The sequence below is a fragment of the Eucyclogobius newberryi genome, unplaced genomic scaffold (assembly GCF_026437365.1).
Source record: "Eucyclogobius newberryi isolate DKJ021-1_F unplaced genomic scaffold, fEucNew1.0.hap1 SCAF_166, whole genome shotgun sequence".
Taxonomy (NCBI): domain Eukaryota; kingdom Metazoa; phylum Chordata; class Actinopteri; order Gobiiformes; family Gobiidae; genus Eucyclogobius; species Eucyclogobius newberryi.
Genome location: NW_027315797.1, coordinates 135,566 through 151,382, shown reverse-complemented (window position 1 = coordinate 151,382; position 15,817 = coordinate 135,566). Strand labels below are relative to the sequence as shown.

The following is a 15,817-nucleotide window of genomic DNA, read 5'->3' as shown; positions in this document are numbered from 1 at the left end:
GGACTAAACCAGGTCTAAACCAGGACTAAACCAGGACTAAACCAGGACTAAACCAGGACTAAACCAGGACTAAACCAGGACTAAAGCAGGACTAAACCAGGACTATACCAGGACTATACCAGGACTAAACCAGGACTAAACCAGGACTAAACCAGGACTAAACTAGACTAAACCAGGACTAAACCAGGACTAAACCAGGACTAAACCAGGACAAAACCAGGTCTAAACCAGGACTAAACCAGGTCTAAACCAGGACTAAACCAGGACTAAACCAGGACTAAACCAGGTCTAAACCAGGACTAAACCAGGTCTAAACCAGGACTAAACCAGGACTAAACCAGGACTAAACCAGGACTAAACCAGGACTAAACCAGGTCTAAACCAGGACTAAACCAGGTCTAAACCAGGACTAAACCAGGACTAAACCAGGACTAAACCAGGACTAAACCAGGTCTAAACCAGGACTAAACCAGGACTAAACCAGGACTAAACCAGGTCTAAACCAGGACTAAACCAGGACTAAACCAGGACTAAACCAGGACTAAACTAGACTAAACCAGGACTAAACCAGGACAAAACCAGGAATAAACCAGGACTAAACCAGACTAAACCAGGACAAAACCAGGACTAAACCAGGACAAAACCAGGTCAAAACCAGGACAAAACCAGGTCTAAACCAGGACTAAACCAGGTCTTAAGCAGGACTAAAGCAGGACTAAACCAGGACAAAACCAGGTCTAAACCAGGACTAAATCAGGACTAAACCAGGACAAAACCAGGACTAAACCAGGACAAAACCAGGTCTAAAGCAGGTCTGAACCAGGACTAAACCAGGACTAAACCAGGACAAAACTAGGACTAAACCAGGACTAAACCAGGACAAACCCAGGTCTGAACCAGGACTAAACCAGGACTAAACCAGGACAAAACCAGGTCTAAACCAGGACTAAACCAGGCCTAAACCAGGACTAAACCAGCACTAAAGCAGGTCTAAAGCAGGACTAAACCAGGACTAAACCAGGACTAAACCGGGACTAAACCAGTACTAAACCAGGTCTAAAGCAGGACTAAACCAGGACAAAACCAGGACTAAACCAGACTAAACCAGGACAAAACCAGGTCTAAACCAGGACTAAACCAGGACAAAACCAGGACTAAACCAGGACAAAACCAGGACTAAACCAGGACAAAACCAGGTCTAAACCAGGACAAAACCAGGTCTAAAGCAGGTCTGAACCAGGACTAAACCAGGAAAAAAACAGCTCTAAACCAGGTCTAAACCAGGACAAAACCAGGTCTAAAGCAGGACTAAACCAGGACTAAACCAGGACTAAACCAGGTCTAAAGCAGGTCTGAACCAGGACTAAACCAGGAAAAAAACAGCTCTAAACCAGGACTAAACCAGGACTAAACCAGGACAAAACCAGGTCTAAAGCAGGACTAAACCAGACTAAACCAGGATTAAACCAGGACTAAACCAGGACTAAACCAGGACTAAACCAGGTCTAAAGCAGGACTAAACCAGGTCTAAAGCAGGTCTAAACCAGGACTAAATCAGGACTAAACCAGGTCAAAACCAGGTCCAAACCAGGACTGAACCAGGACTAAACCAGGACTAAAGCAGGACTAAACCAGGTCTAAACCAAGACTAAACCAGGACTAAAGCAGGACTAAACCAGGTCTAAACCAAGACTAAACCAGGACAAAACCAGGTCTAAACCAGGACAAAACCAGGTCTAAAGCAGGACTAAACCAGGACTAAACCAGGACTAAACCAGGACTAAACCAGGTCTAAACCAGGACAAAATCAGGTCTAAAGTAGGTGTTAAACAGGACTAAACCAGGACAAAACCAGGTCTAAACCAGGTCTAAAGCAGGTCTAAACCAGGACTAAATCAGGACTAAACCAGGTCAAAACCAGGTCCAAACCAGGACTGAACCAGGACTAAACCAGGACTAAAGCAGGACTAAACCAGGTCTAAACCAAGACTAAACCAGGACTAAAGCAGGACTAAACCAGGTCTAAACCAAGACTAAACCAGGACAAAACCAGGTCTAAACCAGGACAAAACCAGGTCTAAAGCAGGACTAAACCAGGACTAAACCAGGACTAAACCAGGACTAAACCAGGTCTAAACCAGGACAAAATCAGGTCTAAAGTAGGTGTTAAACAGGACTAAACCAGGACAAAACCAGGTCTAAAGTAGGTCTAAAAAAGGACTAAACCAGGACTAAACAGGACTAAACCAGGTCTAATGCAGGTCCGAACCAGGACTAAACCAGGACTAAACCAGGACAAAACCAGGTCCAAAGAAGGACTAAACCAGACCAAACCAGGACTAAACCAGGACAAAACCAGGACAAAACCAGGACTAAACCAGGACTAAACCAGCACTAAACCAGCACTAAACCAGGTCTAAAGCAGGACTAAACAAGGACTAAACCAGTTCTAAAGCAGGTCTAAATCAGGACTATAACAGGTCTAAACACAGTCTAAAGCAGGACTAAAGCAGGTCTAAAGCAGGACTAAAGCAGGACTAAACCAGGGCTAAACCAGGGCTAAACCAGGGCTTAACCAGGACTAAAGCAGGTCTAAAGCAGGACTAGGAGACGAAGAGTTAGGAGACGAGGAGTTAGGAGACGAGGAGTTAGGAGACAAGGAGTTAGGAGACAAGGAGTTAGGAGATGAGGAGTTAGGAGATGAGGAGATAAAGAGTGGATATTAGGAGATAGGAGATATAGGGTGGAGTTAAGGATTTAGGAGTGAGGAGATGAGAGGATAAGGACATAAGGATCCAGGAGAGAGGGTTAGTGAAATGAGACTGAGTGAGAGGGGGGACCAAGGGGGAGGAGAGTGAGAGAGAGAGAGAGCGAGCAGGGGAGAGAGAGATACTGGAGGGGGGAGAGAGAGAGAGATTCTGCAGGAGAGAGAGAGATACTGGAGGAGAGAGAGAGATACTGGAGGAGAGAGAGAGAGAGAGAGAGGGAGAGAGAGAGAGATTCTGCAGGAGAGAGAGAGATACTGGAGGAGAGAGAGAGATACTGGAGGAGAGAGAGAGAGAGAGAGAGGGAGAGAGAGAGAGATTCTGCAGGAGAGAGAGAGATACTGGAGGAGAGAGAGAGATACTGGAGGAGAGAGAGAGAGAGAGAGAGGGAGGGAGAGAGAGAGATACTGGAGGAGAGAGAGAGAGAGGGAGAGAGAGAGAGATTCTGCAGGAGAGAGAGAGATACTGGAGGAGAGAGAGAGAGAGAGAGGGAGGGAGAGAGATACTGCAGGAGAGAGAGAGAGAGAGAGAGAGAGAGAGCGAGCAGGGGAGAGAGAGATACTGGAGGAGAGAGAGAGAGGGAGGGGGAGAGAGATACTGGAGGAGAGAGAGAGAGGGAGGGGGAGAGAGATACTGGAGGAGAGAGAGAGATACTGGAGGAGAGAGAGAGAGATACTGGAGGAGAGAGAGAGAGAGAGAGAGGGAGGGAGAGAGAGAGAGATACTGGAGGAGAGAGAGAGAGAGAGAGAGGGAGGGAGAGAGAGAGATACTGGAGGAGAGAGAGAGAGAGAGAGAGGGAGGGAGAGAGAGAGATACTGGAGGAGAGAGAGAGATACTGGAGGAGAGAGAGAGAGAGGGATAAGGGTCCAGGAGAGCGCTTCTGTGAAAAGCTTTAGTGAGATGAGAGCCAGGACTCTGTGTGAGGACTAAATATATTCATCTTATATTCCTGAAGTTTCCATGGCAACACCATTAAAGGAGGTTATGCTGACATCACAAAGTTCTGAAGTTCAGCAGCGAGAGCCAAACACCGTCAAACTTTTATTGTCGATTTGAAACACAGAAAATTGAATTTGACGCGTTTCAAACATTTACGCTGTGGTGAGAACGTTCTCCTGTAAAAGCTCAGAACACACGGCTGTTCTAACACTGTTCATCACAAACGGCTGTTCTAACACTGTTCATCACAAACGCCTGTTCTAACACTGTTCATCACAAACGCCTGTTCTAACACTGTTCATCACAAACGCCTGTTCTAACACTGTTCATCACAAACGGCTGTTCTAACACTGTTCATCACAAACGGCTGTTCTAACACTGTTCATCACAAACGGCTGTTCTAACACTGTTCATCACAAACGGCTGTTCTAACACTGTTCATCACAAACGGCTGTTTTAACACTGTTCATCACAAACGCCTGTTCTAACACTGTTCCTCACAAACGCCTGTTCTAACACTGTTCCTCACAAACGGCTGTTCTAACACTGTTCATCACAAACGCCTGTTCTAACACTGTTCATCACAAACGGCTGTTCTAACACTGTTCCTCACAAACGGCTGTTCTAACACTGTTCCTCACAAACGGCTGTTCTAACACTGTTCCTCACAAACGGCTGTTCTAACACTGTTCATCACAAACGCCTGTTCTAACACTGTTCCTCACAAACGCCTGTTCTAACACTGTTCCTCACAAACGCCTGTTCTAACACTGTTCCTCACAAACGGCTGTTCTAACACTGTTCCTCACAAACGCCTGTTCTAACACTGTTCCTCACAAACGCCTGTTCTAACACTGTTCCTCACAAACGCCTGTTCTAACACTGTTCATCACAAACGCCTGTTCTAACACTGTTCATCACAAACGCCTGTTCTAACACTGTTCATCACAAACGCCTGTTCTAACACTGTTCCTCACAAACGCCTGTTCTAACACTGTTCATCACAAACGACTGTTCTAACACTGTTCATCACAAACGCCTGTTCTAACACTGTTCATCACAAACGGCTGTTCTAACACTGTTCCTCACAAACGCCTGTTCTAACACTGTTCCTCACAAACGGCTGTTCTAACACTGTTCCTCACAAACGGCTGTTCTAACACTGTTCATCACAAACGCCTGTTCTAACACTGTTCATCACAAACGCCTGTTCTAACACTGTTCATCACAAACGCCTGTTCTAACACTGTTCCTCACAAACGGCTGTTCTAACACTGTTCATCACAAACGCCTGTTCTAACACTGTTCATCACAAACGGCTGTTCTAACACTGTTCCTCACAAACGGCTGTTCTAACACTGTTCCTCACAAACGCCTGTTCTAACACTGTTCCTCACAAACGCCTGTTCTAACACTGTTCCTCACAAACGGCTGTTCTAACACTGTTCCTCACAAACGCCTGTTCTAACACTGTTCCTCACAAACGCCTGTTCTAACACTGTTCATCACAAACGCCTGTTCTAACACTGTTCATCACAAACGCCTGTTCTAACACTGTTCCTCACAAACGCCTGTTCTAACACTGTTCCTCACAAACGCCTGTTCTAACACTGTTCATCACAAACGGCTGTTCTAACACTGTTCCTCACAAACGGCTGTTCTAACACTGTTCCTCACAAACGCCTGTTCTAACACTGTTCCTCACAAACGCCTGTTTTAACACTGTTCCTCACAAACGCCTGTTCTAACACTGTTCATCACAGACGCCTGTTTTAACACTGTTCATCACAAACGCCTGTTCTAACACTGTTCCTCACAAACGCCTGTTCCCTCACAAACGCTTGTTTTAACACTGTTCATCACAAACGCCTGTTTTAACACTGTTCATCACAAACGCCTGTTTTAACACTGTTCCTCACAAACGCCTGTTCCCTCACAAACGCTTGTTTTAACACTGTTCATCACAAACGCCTGTTTTAACACTGTTCATCACAAACGCCTGTTTTAACACTGTTCCTCACAAACGCCTGTTCTAACACTGTTCCTCACAAACGCCTGTTCTAACACTGTTCATCACAGACGCCTGTTTTAACACTGTTCATCACAAACGCCTGTTTTAACACTGTTCCTCACAAACGCCTGTTCTAACACTGTTCATCACAAACACCTGTTCTAACACTGTTCATCACAAACGCCTGTTTTAACACTGTTCATCACAAACGCCTGTTTTAACACTGTTCCTCACAAACGCCTGTTTTAACACTGTTCCTCACAAACGCCTGTTCTAACACTGTTCCTCACAAACGCCTGTTCTAACACTGTTCCTCACAAACGCTTGTTTTAACACTGTTCATCACAAACGCCTGTTTTAACACTGTTCATCACAAACGCCTGTTCTAACACTGTTCCTCACAAATGCCTGTTCTAACACTGTTCATCACAAACGCCTGTTTTAACACTGTTCATCACAAACGGCTGTTCTAACACTGTTCATCACAAACGCCTGTTCTAACACTGTTCATCACAAACGCCTGTTCTAACACTGTTCATCATCACAAACACAAAGGTAGAGGTAAAGGTAGAGCTGTTTAAAACCTGTTCCCACCCACCTGTGGCCGGCGAGCATTTTCTATATCTCAAATATTCTCTTACATCATCACTTTTATTTCCGTGGTCAATACCAGCAAGTTATACATCATTTTAAAGCTTATTTTCTCAACAAAACAAATATGTCATTGATTTACATTGAATAATTTGCCCCAAGAAGCAATTGACAATAGTTTGTGAGAAAGTCTCAACTTTTACAAACGCATGTCCTGTTTGTGTTTATGACGGACGAAACGGCTTTTTTTTTTTTCTTCGTTTCTCGCCGGACGAGAATGCGCTTGTCCGGCGCATTTCTCCGTCCATAACAAATGACCTGTTTGACCTATAAGATAATGTTGGATATCCTTCTTTTCTTCAGACTGTTTCCTACAGAATGAGACCATCCACCATTTTTTCTGTCCACGGGTTTGTTTGCTACAGCCTCCGCAAAAAACGACGCACATGGATTAGTCTGTTTACATCTAAATAGCGCCGCATGTGAGTGACGTAGAAGAATTTGATTGACATATTATTCTAGCCAATAAGATTAGCTTTAGAAAGAGGGGCGGGACAAAGGCCTTATTGACACAGAATCTTCTGTATTCTCGTGCATATCCCTGGGAAGGCTGTAAAGAGACAGATTTCTCGGCAGGATTTTGCGCATAACGTTTTCTGATTTTATTAGCCTTTTGGACGTGCATTTTGTTAGATATATGTATTATTATACCAATACAAAAATAAAATAAAAATATTATTATTATTTTTTTTAACCTCTATATGGGAAATTCATGGGTAAACTCATATTTACACATTTTCACATATATTGTTTTTAGCAGTTATAATTGCTATTAGTGGCCTACAAAACATCAAAATGTATGTTTTATGATCATAGAGGAGCTAAAATTGTAATAAAGCAGTTTGGCACAGTTGGCACATATTTGGATCACTTGAATATACTTTTTGATACAAAAAGGTCAACAGCACCAAAATGCCTGTTCTAGAGATCTGAAACTTGACACAGTTGTTGTCAACAAGATAAACATCATGTGCAGTGAACAGCATAAACACAATGAAGTATGTCATGCTCAGGACCATTACAAATGGACAATATTCAGGCGAGACTAAAACAGGATGTTTTGTTTATGTTTGGGCCTCTGTAGTGCAAGTTCTGAAGCCCTGACAGTGTGACATCTGCACATCTGCAGAAACTAGAAGGTCTAAGCTTTCTAATGATGCATCACACTCACATGTGGAACATAAGATCCTCTTTTAATAAGCAATGCCATTTGGGTCCAACCATTGTGCACAGGGCGAAAATAGGTGGATGGAAACAGGTTAAAGTCCATAAATCATCACCAGACTCTTACATTACCACGTCGAAGCAAGCTAGCTTTTGTTTATTTCCCCATGATAATTCCCTGTCAAGTGGTAAAAGTGAGCAGAACAGGGTTAATACCTAGTAAGGGAGAAAGAAAGAGGGCTCAAGTCATGTGACAGCAGCGGACTCACTGATTGGCTGCGGCCTGACTCAGCCTTTGGGCCGTGAGCAGAGCTTGATCTCGCTCCTCATTGGCCAAGAGCAGGCGTGACATCATGGCCTGCTCCCGCTCTTTCTGGGCGTCCATCAGCTGCTCCACCAGCTCTAAAACACATACAAGATCGTTTACACATGAAAATGTCTTTTCAATATGAAGGTTCTGATCTGAAAGTTTTCATAAAGCCCTGAGTCCTGTGGGAGGAGTTACAAACACTGGCCCCGCCTCCGGATTAAAGCCCAAATTTAAAAACATTTGAAATATTTCTACCATGGGCCACATTACAACTCATTTCTGACCTGTGGTCCTGGCTCACATTTACCTGTGGCCCTGGCTCACATTTACCTGTGGCCCTGGCTCACATTTACCTGTGGCCCTGGCTCACATTTACCTGTGGCCCTGGCTCACATTTACCTGTGGCCCTGGCTTACATTTACCTGTGGCCCTGGCTTACATTTACCTGTGCCCCTGGCTCACATTTACCTGTGCCCCTGGCTCACATTTACCTGGCCCACATTTCCCGCTCGCTCTGGCTCACATTTACCTGTGGTCCTGGCCCACATTTCCCGCTCGCTCTGGCTCACATTTACCTGTGGCCCTGGCTCACATTTACCTGTGGCCCTGGCTCACATTTACCTGTGGCCCTGGCTCACATTTACCTGTGGCCCTGGCTCACATTTACCTGTGGCCCTGGCTTACATTTACCTGTGGCCCTGGCTCACATTTACCTGTGCCCCTGGCTCACATTTACCTGTGCCCCTGGCTCACATTTACCTGGCCCACATTTCCCGCTCGCTCTGGCTCACATTTACCTGTGGTCCTGGCCCACATTTCCCGCTCGCTCTGGCTCACATTTACCTGTGGTCCTGGCCCACATTTCCCGCTCGCTCTGGCTCACATTTACCTGTGGTCCTGGCCCACATTTCCCGCTCGCTCTGGCTCACATTTACCTGTGGTCCTGGCCCACATTTCCCGCTCGCTCTGGCTCACATTTACCTGTGGTCCTGGCCCACATTTCCCGCTCGCTCTGGCTCACATTTACCTGTGGTCCTGGCCCACATTTCCCGCTCGCTCTGGCTCACATTTACCTGTGGTCCTGGCCCACATTTCCCGCTCGCTCTGGCTCACATTTACCTGTGGTCCTGGCCCACATTTCCCGCTCGCTCTGGCTCACATTTACCTGTGGTCCTGGCCCACATTTCCCGCTCGCTCTGGCTCACATTTACCTGTGGTCCTGGCCCACATTTCCCGCTCGCTCTGGCTCACATTTACCTGTGGTCCTGGCCCACATTTCCCGCTCGCTCTGGCTCACATTTACCTGTGGTCCTGGCCCACATTTCCCGCTCGCTCTGGCTCACATTTACCTGTGGTCCTGGCCCACATTTCCCGCTCGCTCTGGCTCACATTTACCTGTGGTCCTGGCCCACATTTCCCGCTCGCTCTGGCTCACATTTACCTGTGGTCCTGGCCCACATTTCCCGCTCGCTCTGGCTCACATTTACCTGTGGTCCTGGCCCACATTTCCCGCTCGCTCTGGCTCACATTTACCTGTGGTCCTGGCCCACATTTCCCGCTCGCTCTGGCTCACATTTACCTGTGGTCCTGGCCCACATTTCCCGCTCGCTCTGGCTCACATTTACCTGTGGTCCTGGCCCACATTTCCTGCTCGCTCTGGCTCACATTTACCTGTGGTCCTGGCCCACATTTCCCGCTCGCTCTGGCTCACATTTACCTGTTGTCCTGGCCCATATTTACCTGTGGTCCTGGCCCACATTTCCCGCTCGCTCTGGCTCACATTTACCTGTGGTCCTGGCCCACATTTCCCGCTCGCTCTGGCTCACATTTACCTGTGGTCCTGGCCCACATTTCCCGCTCGCTCTGGCTCACATTTACCTGTTGTCCTGGCCCATATTTACCTGTGGTCCTGGCCTACATTTCCCGCTCGCTCTGGCTCACATTTACCTGTGGTCCTGGCCCACATTTCCCGCTCGCTCTGGCTCACATTTACCTGTTGTCCTGGCCCATATTTACCTGTGGTCCTGGCCCACATTTCCCGCTCGCTCTGGCTCACATTTACCTGTGGTCCTGGCCTACATTTCCCGCTCGCTCTGGCTCACATTTACCTGTGGTCCTGGCCCACATTTCCCGCTCGCTCTGGCTCACATTTACCTGTTGTCCTGGCCCATATTTACCTGTGGTCCTGGCCCACATTTCCCGCTCGCTCTGGCTCACATTTACCTGTGGTCCTGGCCCACATTTCCTGCTCGCTCTGGCTCACATTTACCTGTGGTCCTGGCCCACATTTCCCGCTCGCTCTGGCTCACATTTACCTGTTGTCCTGGCCCATATTTACCTGTGGTCCTGGCCCACATTTCCCGCTCGCTCTGGCTCACATTTACCTGTGGTCCTGGCCCACATTTCCTGCTCGCTCTGGCTCACATTTACCTGTGGTCCTGGCCCACATTTCCCGCTCGCTCTGGCTCACATTTACCTGTTGTCCTGGCCCATATTTACCTGTGGTCCTGGCCTACATTTCCCGCTCGCTCTGGCTCACATTTACCTGTGGTCCTGGCCCACATTTCCCGCTCGCTCTGGCTCACATTTACCTGTTGTCCTGGCCCATATTTACCTGTGGTCCTGGCCCACATTTCCCGCTCGCTCTGGCTCACATTTACCTGTGGTCCTGGCCTACATTTCCCGCTCGCTCTGGCTCACATTTACCTGTGGTCCTGGCCCACATTTCCCGCTCGCTCTGGCTCACATTTACCTGTTGTCCTGGCCCATATTTACCTGTGGTCCTGGCCCACATTTCCCGCTCGCTCTGGCTCACATTTACCTGTGGTCCTGGCCTACATTTCCCGCTCGCTCTGGCTCACATTTACCTGTGGTCCTGGCCCACATTTCCCGCTCGCTCTGGCTCACATTTACCTGTTGTCCTGGCCCATATTTACCTGTGGTCCTGGCCCACATTTCCCGCTCGCTCTGGCTCACATTTACCTGTGGTCCTGGCCCACATTTCCTGCTCGCTCTGGCTCACATTTACCTGTGGTCCTGGCCCACATTTCCCGCTCGCTCTGGCTCACATTTACCTGTTGTCCTGGCCCATATTTACCTGTGGTCCTGGCCCACATTTCCCGCTCGCTCTGGCTCACATTTTCCTTTGGTCCTGGCCCACATTTCCCGCTCGCTCTGGCTCACATTTACCTGTGGTCCTGGCCCACATTTCCCGCTCGCTCTGGCTCACATTTACCTGTGGTCCTGGCCCACATTTCCCGCTCGCTCTGGCTCACATTTACCTGTGGTCCTGGCCCACATTTCCCGCTCGCTCTGGCTCACATTTACCTGTGGTCCTGGCCCACATTTCCCGCTCGCTCTGGCTCACATTTACCTGTGGTCCTGGCCCACATTTCCCGCTCGCTCTGGCTCACATTTACCTGTTGTCCTGGCCCATATTTACCTGTGGTCCTGGCCCACATTTCCCGCTCGCTCTGGCTCACATTTACCTGTGGTCCTGGCCCACATTTCCCGCTCGCTCTGGCTCACATTTACCTGTGGTCCTGGCCCACATTTCCCGCTCGCTCTGGCTCACATTTACCTGTTGTCCTGGCCCATATTTACCTGTGGTCCTGGCCTACATTTCCCGCTCGCTCTGGCTCACATTTACCTGTGGTCCTGGCCCACATTTCCCGCTCGCTCTGGCTCACATTTACCTGTTGTCCTGGCCCATATTTACCTGTGGTCCTGGCCCACATTTCCCGCTCGCTCTGGCTCACATTTACCTGTGGTCCTGGCCCACATTTCCCGCTCGCTCTGGCTCACATTTACCTGTGGTCCTGGCCCACATTTCCCGCTCGCTCTGGCTCACATTTACCTGTGGTCCTGGCCCACATTTCCCGCTCGCTCTGGCTCACATTTACCTGTTGTCCTGGCCCATATTTACCTGTGGTCCTGGCCCACATTTCCCGCTCGCTCTGGCTCACATTTACCTGTGGTCCTGGCCCACATTTCCCGCTCGCTCTGGCTCACATTTACCTGTGGTCCTGGCCCACATTTCCCGCTCGCTCTGGCTCACATTTACCTGTTGTCCTGGCCCATATTTACCTGTGGTCCTGGCCTACATTTCCCGCTCGCTCTGGCTCACATTTACCTGTGGTCCTGGCCCACATTTCCCGCTCGCTCTGGCTCACATTTACCTGTTGTCCTGGCCCATATTTACCTGTGGTCCTGGCCCACATTTCCCGCTCGCTCTGGCTCACATTTACCTGTGGTCCTGGCCCACATTTCCTGCTCGCTCTGGCTCACATTTACCTGTGGTCCTGGCCCACATTTCCCGCTCGCTCTGGCTCACATTTACCTGTTGTCCTGGCCCATATTTACCTGTGGTCCTGGCCTACATTTCCCGCTCGCTCTGGCTCACATTTACCTGTGGTCCTGGCCCACATTTCCCGCTCGCTCTGGCTCACATTTACCTGTTGTCCTGGCCCATATTTACCTGTGGTCCTGGCCCACATTTCCCGCTCGCTCTGGCTCACATTTACCTGTGGTCCTGGCCCACATTTCCCGCTCGCTCTGGCTCACATTTACCTGTGGTCCTGGCCCACATTTCCCGCTCGCTCTGGCTCACATTTACCTGTTGTCCTGGCCCATATTTACCTGTGGTCCTGGCCCACATTTCCCGCTCGCTCTGGCTCACATTTACCTGTGGTCCTGGCCCACATTTCCTGCTCGCTCTGGCTCACATTTACCTGTGGTCCTGGCCCACATTTCCCGCTCGCTCTGGCTCACATTTACCTGTTGTCCTGGCCCATATTTACCTGTGGTCCTGGCCCACATTTCCCGCTCGCTCTGGCTCACATTTACCTGTGGTCCTGGCCCACATTTCCCGCTCGCTCTGGCTCACATTTACCTGTGGTCCTGGCCCACATTTCCCGCTCGCTCTGGCTCACATTTACCTGTGGTCCTGGCCCACATTTCCCGCTCGCTCTGGCTCATATTTACCTGTGGTCCTGGCCCACATTTCCCGCTCGCTCTGGCTCACATTTACCTGTGGTCCTGGCCCACATTTCCCGCTCGCTCTGGCTCACATTTACCTGTGGTCCTGGCCCACATTTCCCGCTCGCTCTGGCTCACATTTACCTGTTGTCCTGGCCCATATTTACCTGTGGTCCTGGCCCACATTTCCCGCTCGCTCTGGCTCACATTTACCTGTGGTCCTGGCCCACATTTCCCGCTCGCTCTGGCTCACATTTACCTGTGGTCCTGGCCCACATTTCCCGCTCGCTCTGGCTCACATTTACCTGTTGTCCTGGCCCATATTTACCTGTGGTCCTGGCCTACATTTCCCGCTCGCTCTGGCTCACATTTACCTGTGGTCCTGGCCCACATTTCCCGCTCGCTCTGGCTCACATTTACCTGTGGTCCTGGCCCACATTTCCCGCTCGCTCTGGCTCACATTTACCTGTGGTCCTGGCCCACATTTCCCGCTCGCTCTGGCTCACATTTACCTGTGGTCCTGGCCCACATTTCCCGCTCGCTCTGGCTCACATTTACCTGTGGTCCTGGCCCACATTTCCCGCTCGCTCTGGCTCACATTTACCTGTGGTCCTGGCCCACATTTCCCGCTCGCTCTGGCTCACATTTACCTGTGGTCCTGGCCCACATTTCCCGCTCGCTCTGGCTCACATTTACCTGTGGTCCTGGCCCACATTTCCCGCTCGCTCTGGCTCACATTTACCTGTGGTCCTGGCCCACATTTCCCGCTCGCTCTGGCTCACATTTACCTGTGGTCCTGGCCCACATTTCCCGCTCGCTCTGGCTCACATTTACCTGTTGTCCTGGCCCATATTTACCTGTGGTCCTGGCTCACATTTCCCGCTCGCTCTGGCTCACATTTACCTGTGGTCCTGGCCCACATTTCCCGCTCGCTCTGGCTCACATTTACCTGTGGTCCTGGCCCACATTTCCCGCTCGCTCTGGCTCACATTTACCTGTGGTCCTGGCCCACATTTCCCGCTCGCTCTGGCTCACATTTACCTGTGGTCCTGGCCCACATTTCCCGCTCGCTCTGGCTCACATTTACCTGTTGTCCTGGCCCATATTTACCTGTGGTCCTGGCCCACATTTCCCGCTCGCTCTGGCTCACATTTACCTGTTGTCCTGGCCCATATTTACCTGTGGTCCTGGCCCACATTTCCTGCTCGCTCTGGCTCACATTTACCTGTGGTCCTGGCCCACATTTCCTGCTCGCTCTGGCTCACATTTACCTGTGGTCCTGGCCCACATTTCCCGCTCGCTCTGGCTCACATTTACCTGTGGTCCTGGCCCACATTTCCCGCTCGCTCTGGCTCACATTTACCTGTGGTCCTGGCCCACATTTCCCGCTCGCTCTGGCTCACATTTACCTGTGGTCCTGGCCCACATTTCCCGCTCGCTCTGGCTCACATTTACCTGTGGTCCTGGCCCACATTTCCCGCTCGCTCTGGCTCACATTTACCTGTGGTCCTGGCCCACATTTCCCGCTCGCTCTGGCTCACATTTACCTGTGGTCCTGGCCCACATTTCCCGCTCGCTCTGGCTCACATTTACCTGTGGTCCTGGCCCACATTTCCCGCTCGCTCTGGCTCACATTTACCTGTTGTCCTGGCCCATATTTACCTGTGGTCCTGGCCCACATTTCCCGCTCGCTCTGGCTCACATTTACCTGTGGTCCTGGCCCACATTTCCCGCTCGCTCTGGCTCACATTTACCTGTGGTCCTGGCCCACATTTCCCGCTCGCTCTGGCTCACATTTACCTGTTGTCCTGGCCCATATTTACCTGTGGTCCTGGCCTACATTTCCCGCTCGCTCTGGCTCACATTTACCTGTGGTCCTGGCCCACATTTCCCGCTCGCTCTGGCTCACATTTACCTGTTGTCCTGGCCCATATTTACCTGTGGTCCTGGCCCACATTTCCCGCTCGCTCTGGCTCACATTTACCTGTGGTCCTGGCCTACATTTCCCGCTCGCTCTGGCTCACATTTACCTGTGGTCCTGGCCCACATTTCCCGCTCGCTCTGGCTCACATTTACCTGTTGTCCTGGCCCATATTTACCTGTGGTCCTGGCCCACATTTCCCGCTCGCTCTGGCTCACATTTACCTGTGGTCCTGGCCCACATTTCCCGCTCGCTCTGGCTCACATTTACCTGTTGTCCTGGCCCATATTTACCTGTGGTCCTGGCCCACATTTCCCGCTCGCTCTGGCTCACATTTACCTGTGGTCCTGGCCCACATTTCCTGCTCGCTCTGGCTCACATTTACCTGTGGTCCTGGCCCACATTTCCCGCTCGCTCTGGCTCACATTTACCTGTTGTCCTGGCCCATATTTACCTGTGGTCCTGGCCCACATTTCCTGCTCGCTCTGGCTCACATTTACCTGTGGTCCTGGCCCACATTTCCTGCTCGCTCTGGCTCACATTTACCTGTTGTCCTGGCCCATATTTACCTGTGGTCCTGGCCCACATTTCCTGCTCGCTCTGGCTCACATTTACCTGTGGTCCTGGCCCACATTTCCTGCTCGCTCTGGCTCACATTTACCTGTGGTCCTGGCCCACATTTCCTGCTCGCTCTGGCTCACTCTCAGCTGCTCGTTCAGATCTTTTCTCTGAAGTTCCTTCTCCTTCTGCAGCAGCTGCTCCTGGAGCTGGAGGTTTAATGAAGGTCACGTGTGTTAGAATGTTCATCATGTTCATCATGTTCATCATGTTCATCATGTTCATCATGTTTAAAGTGTTTAAAGTGTTTAAAGTGTTTATAATGTTTGTAGTTTTCATAATGTTCATAATGTTCATAGTGTGTCTCGCGCGTGTCTCTCGTGTTACCTTGCTGTTGAGGTCTCGCAAAGAGTCGAGCTCCTTCAGTAAAAACGTGATGTTTTTGTCTCTGTCCTGAAACGCTGTGTTGTGATTGGTCGAGGACTCCATCCTATGACACATGGAAGAGGACCAATCAGAAT

The 15,817-nt window shown here is 50.1% G+C and overlaps 1 protein-coding gene across 1 annotated transcript in view; it reads right to left on the bottom strand.

Moving 5' to 3' along the window:
- LOC140362372 (mirror-image polydactyly gene 1 protein-like) overlaps positions 1–15,817 on the bottom strand; it is a 73,961-nt gene that overhangs the window by 16,225 nt on the left and 41,919 nt on the right. Inside the window, exons 6-8 of the mRNA XM_072448469.1 lie at positions 15,684–15,786; positions 15,400–15,505; positions 7,800–7,932 (exon numbers count right to left, since the gene is read on the bottom strand). Of these exons, the coding sequence (XP_072304570.1) occupies positions 7,800–7,932; positions 15,400–15,505; positions 15,684–15,786 (342 nt within the window). The remainder of the gene's footprint in view (positions 1–7,799; positions 7,933–15,399; positions 15,506–15,683; positions 15,787–15,817) is intronic.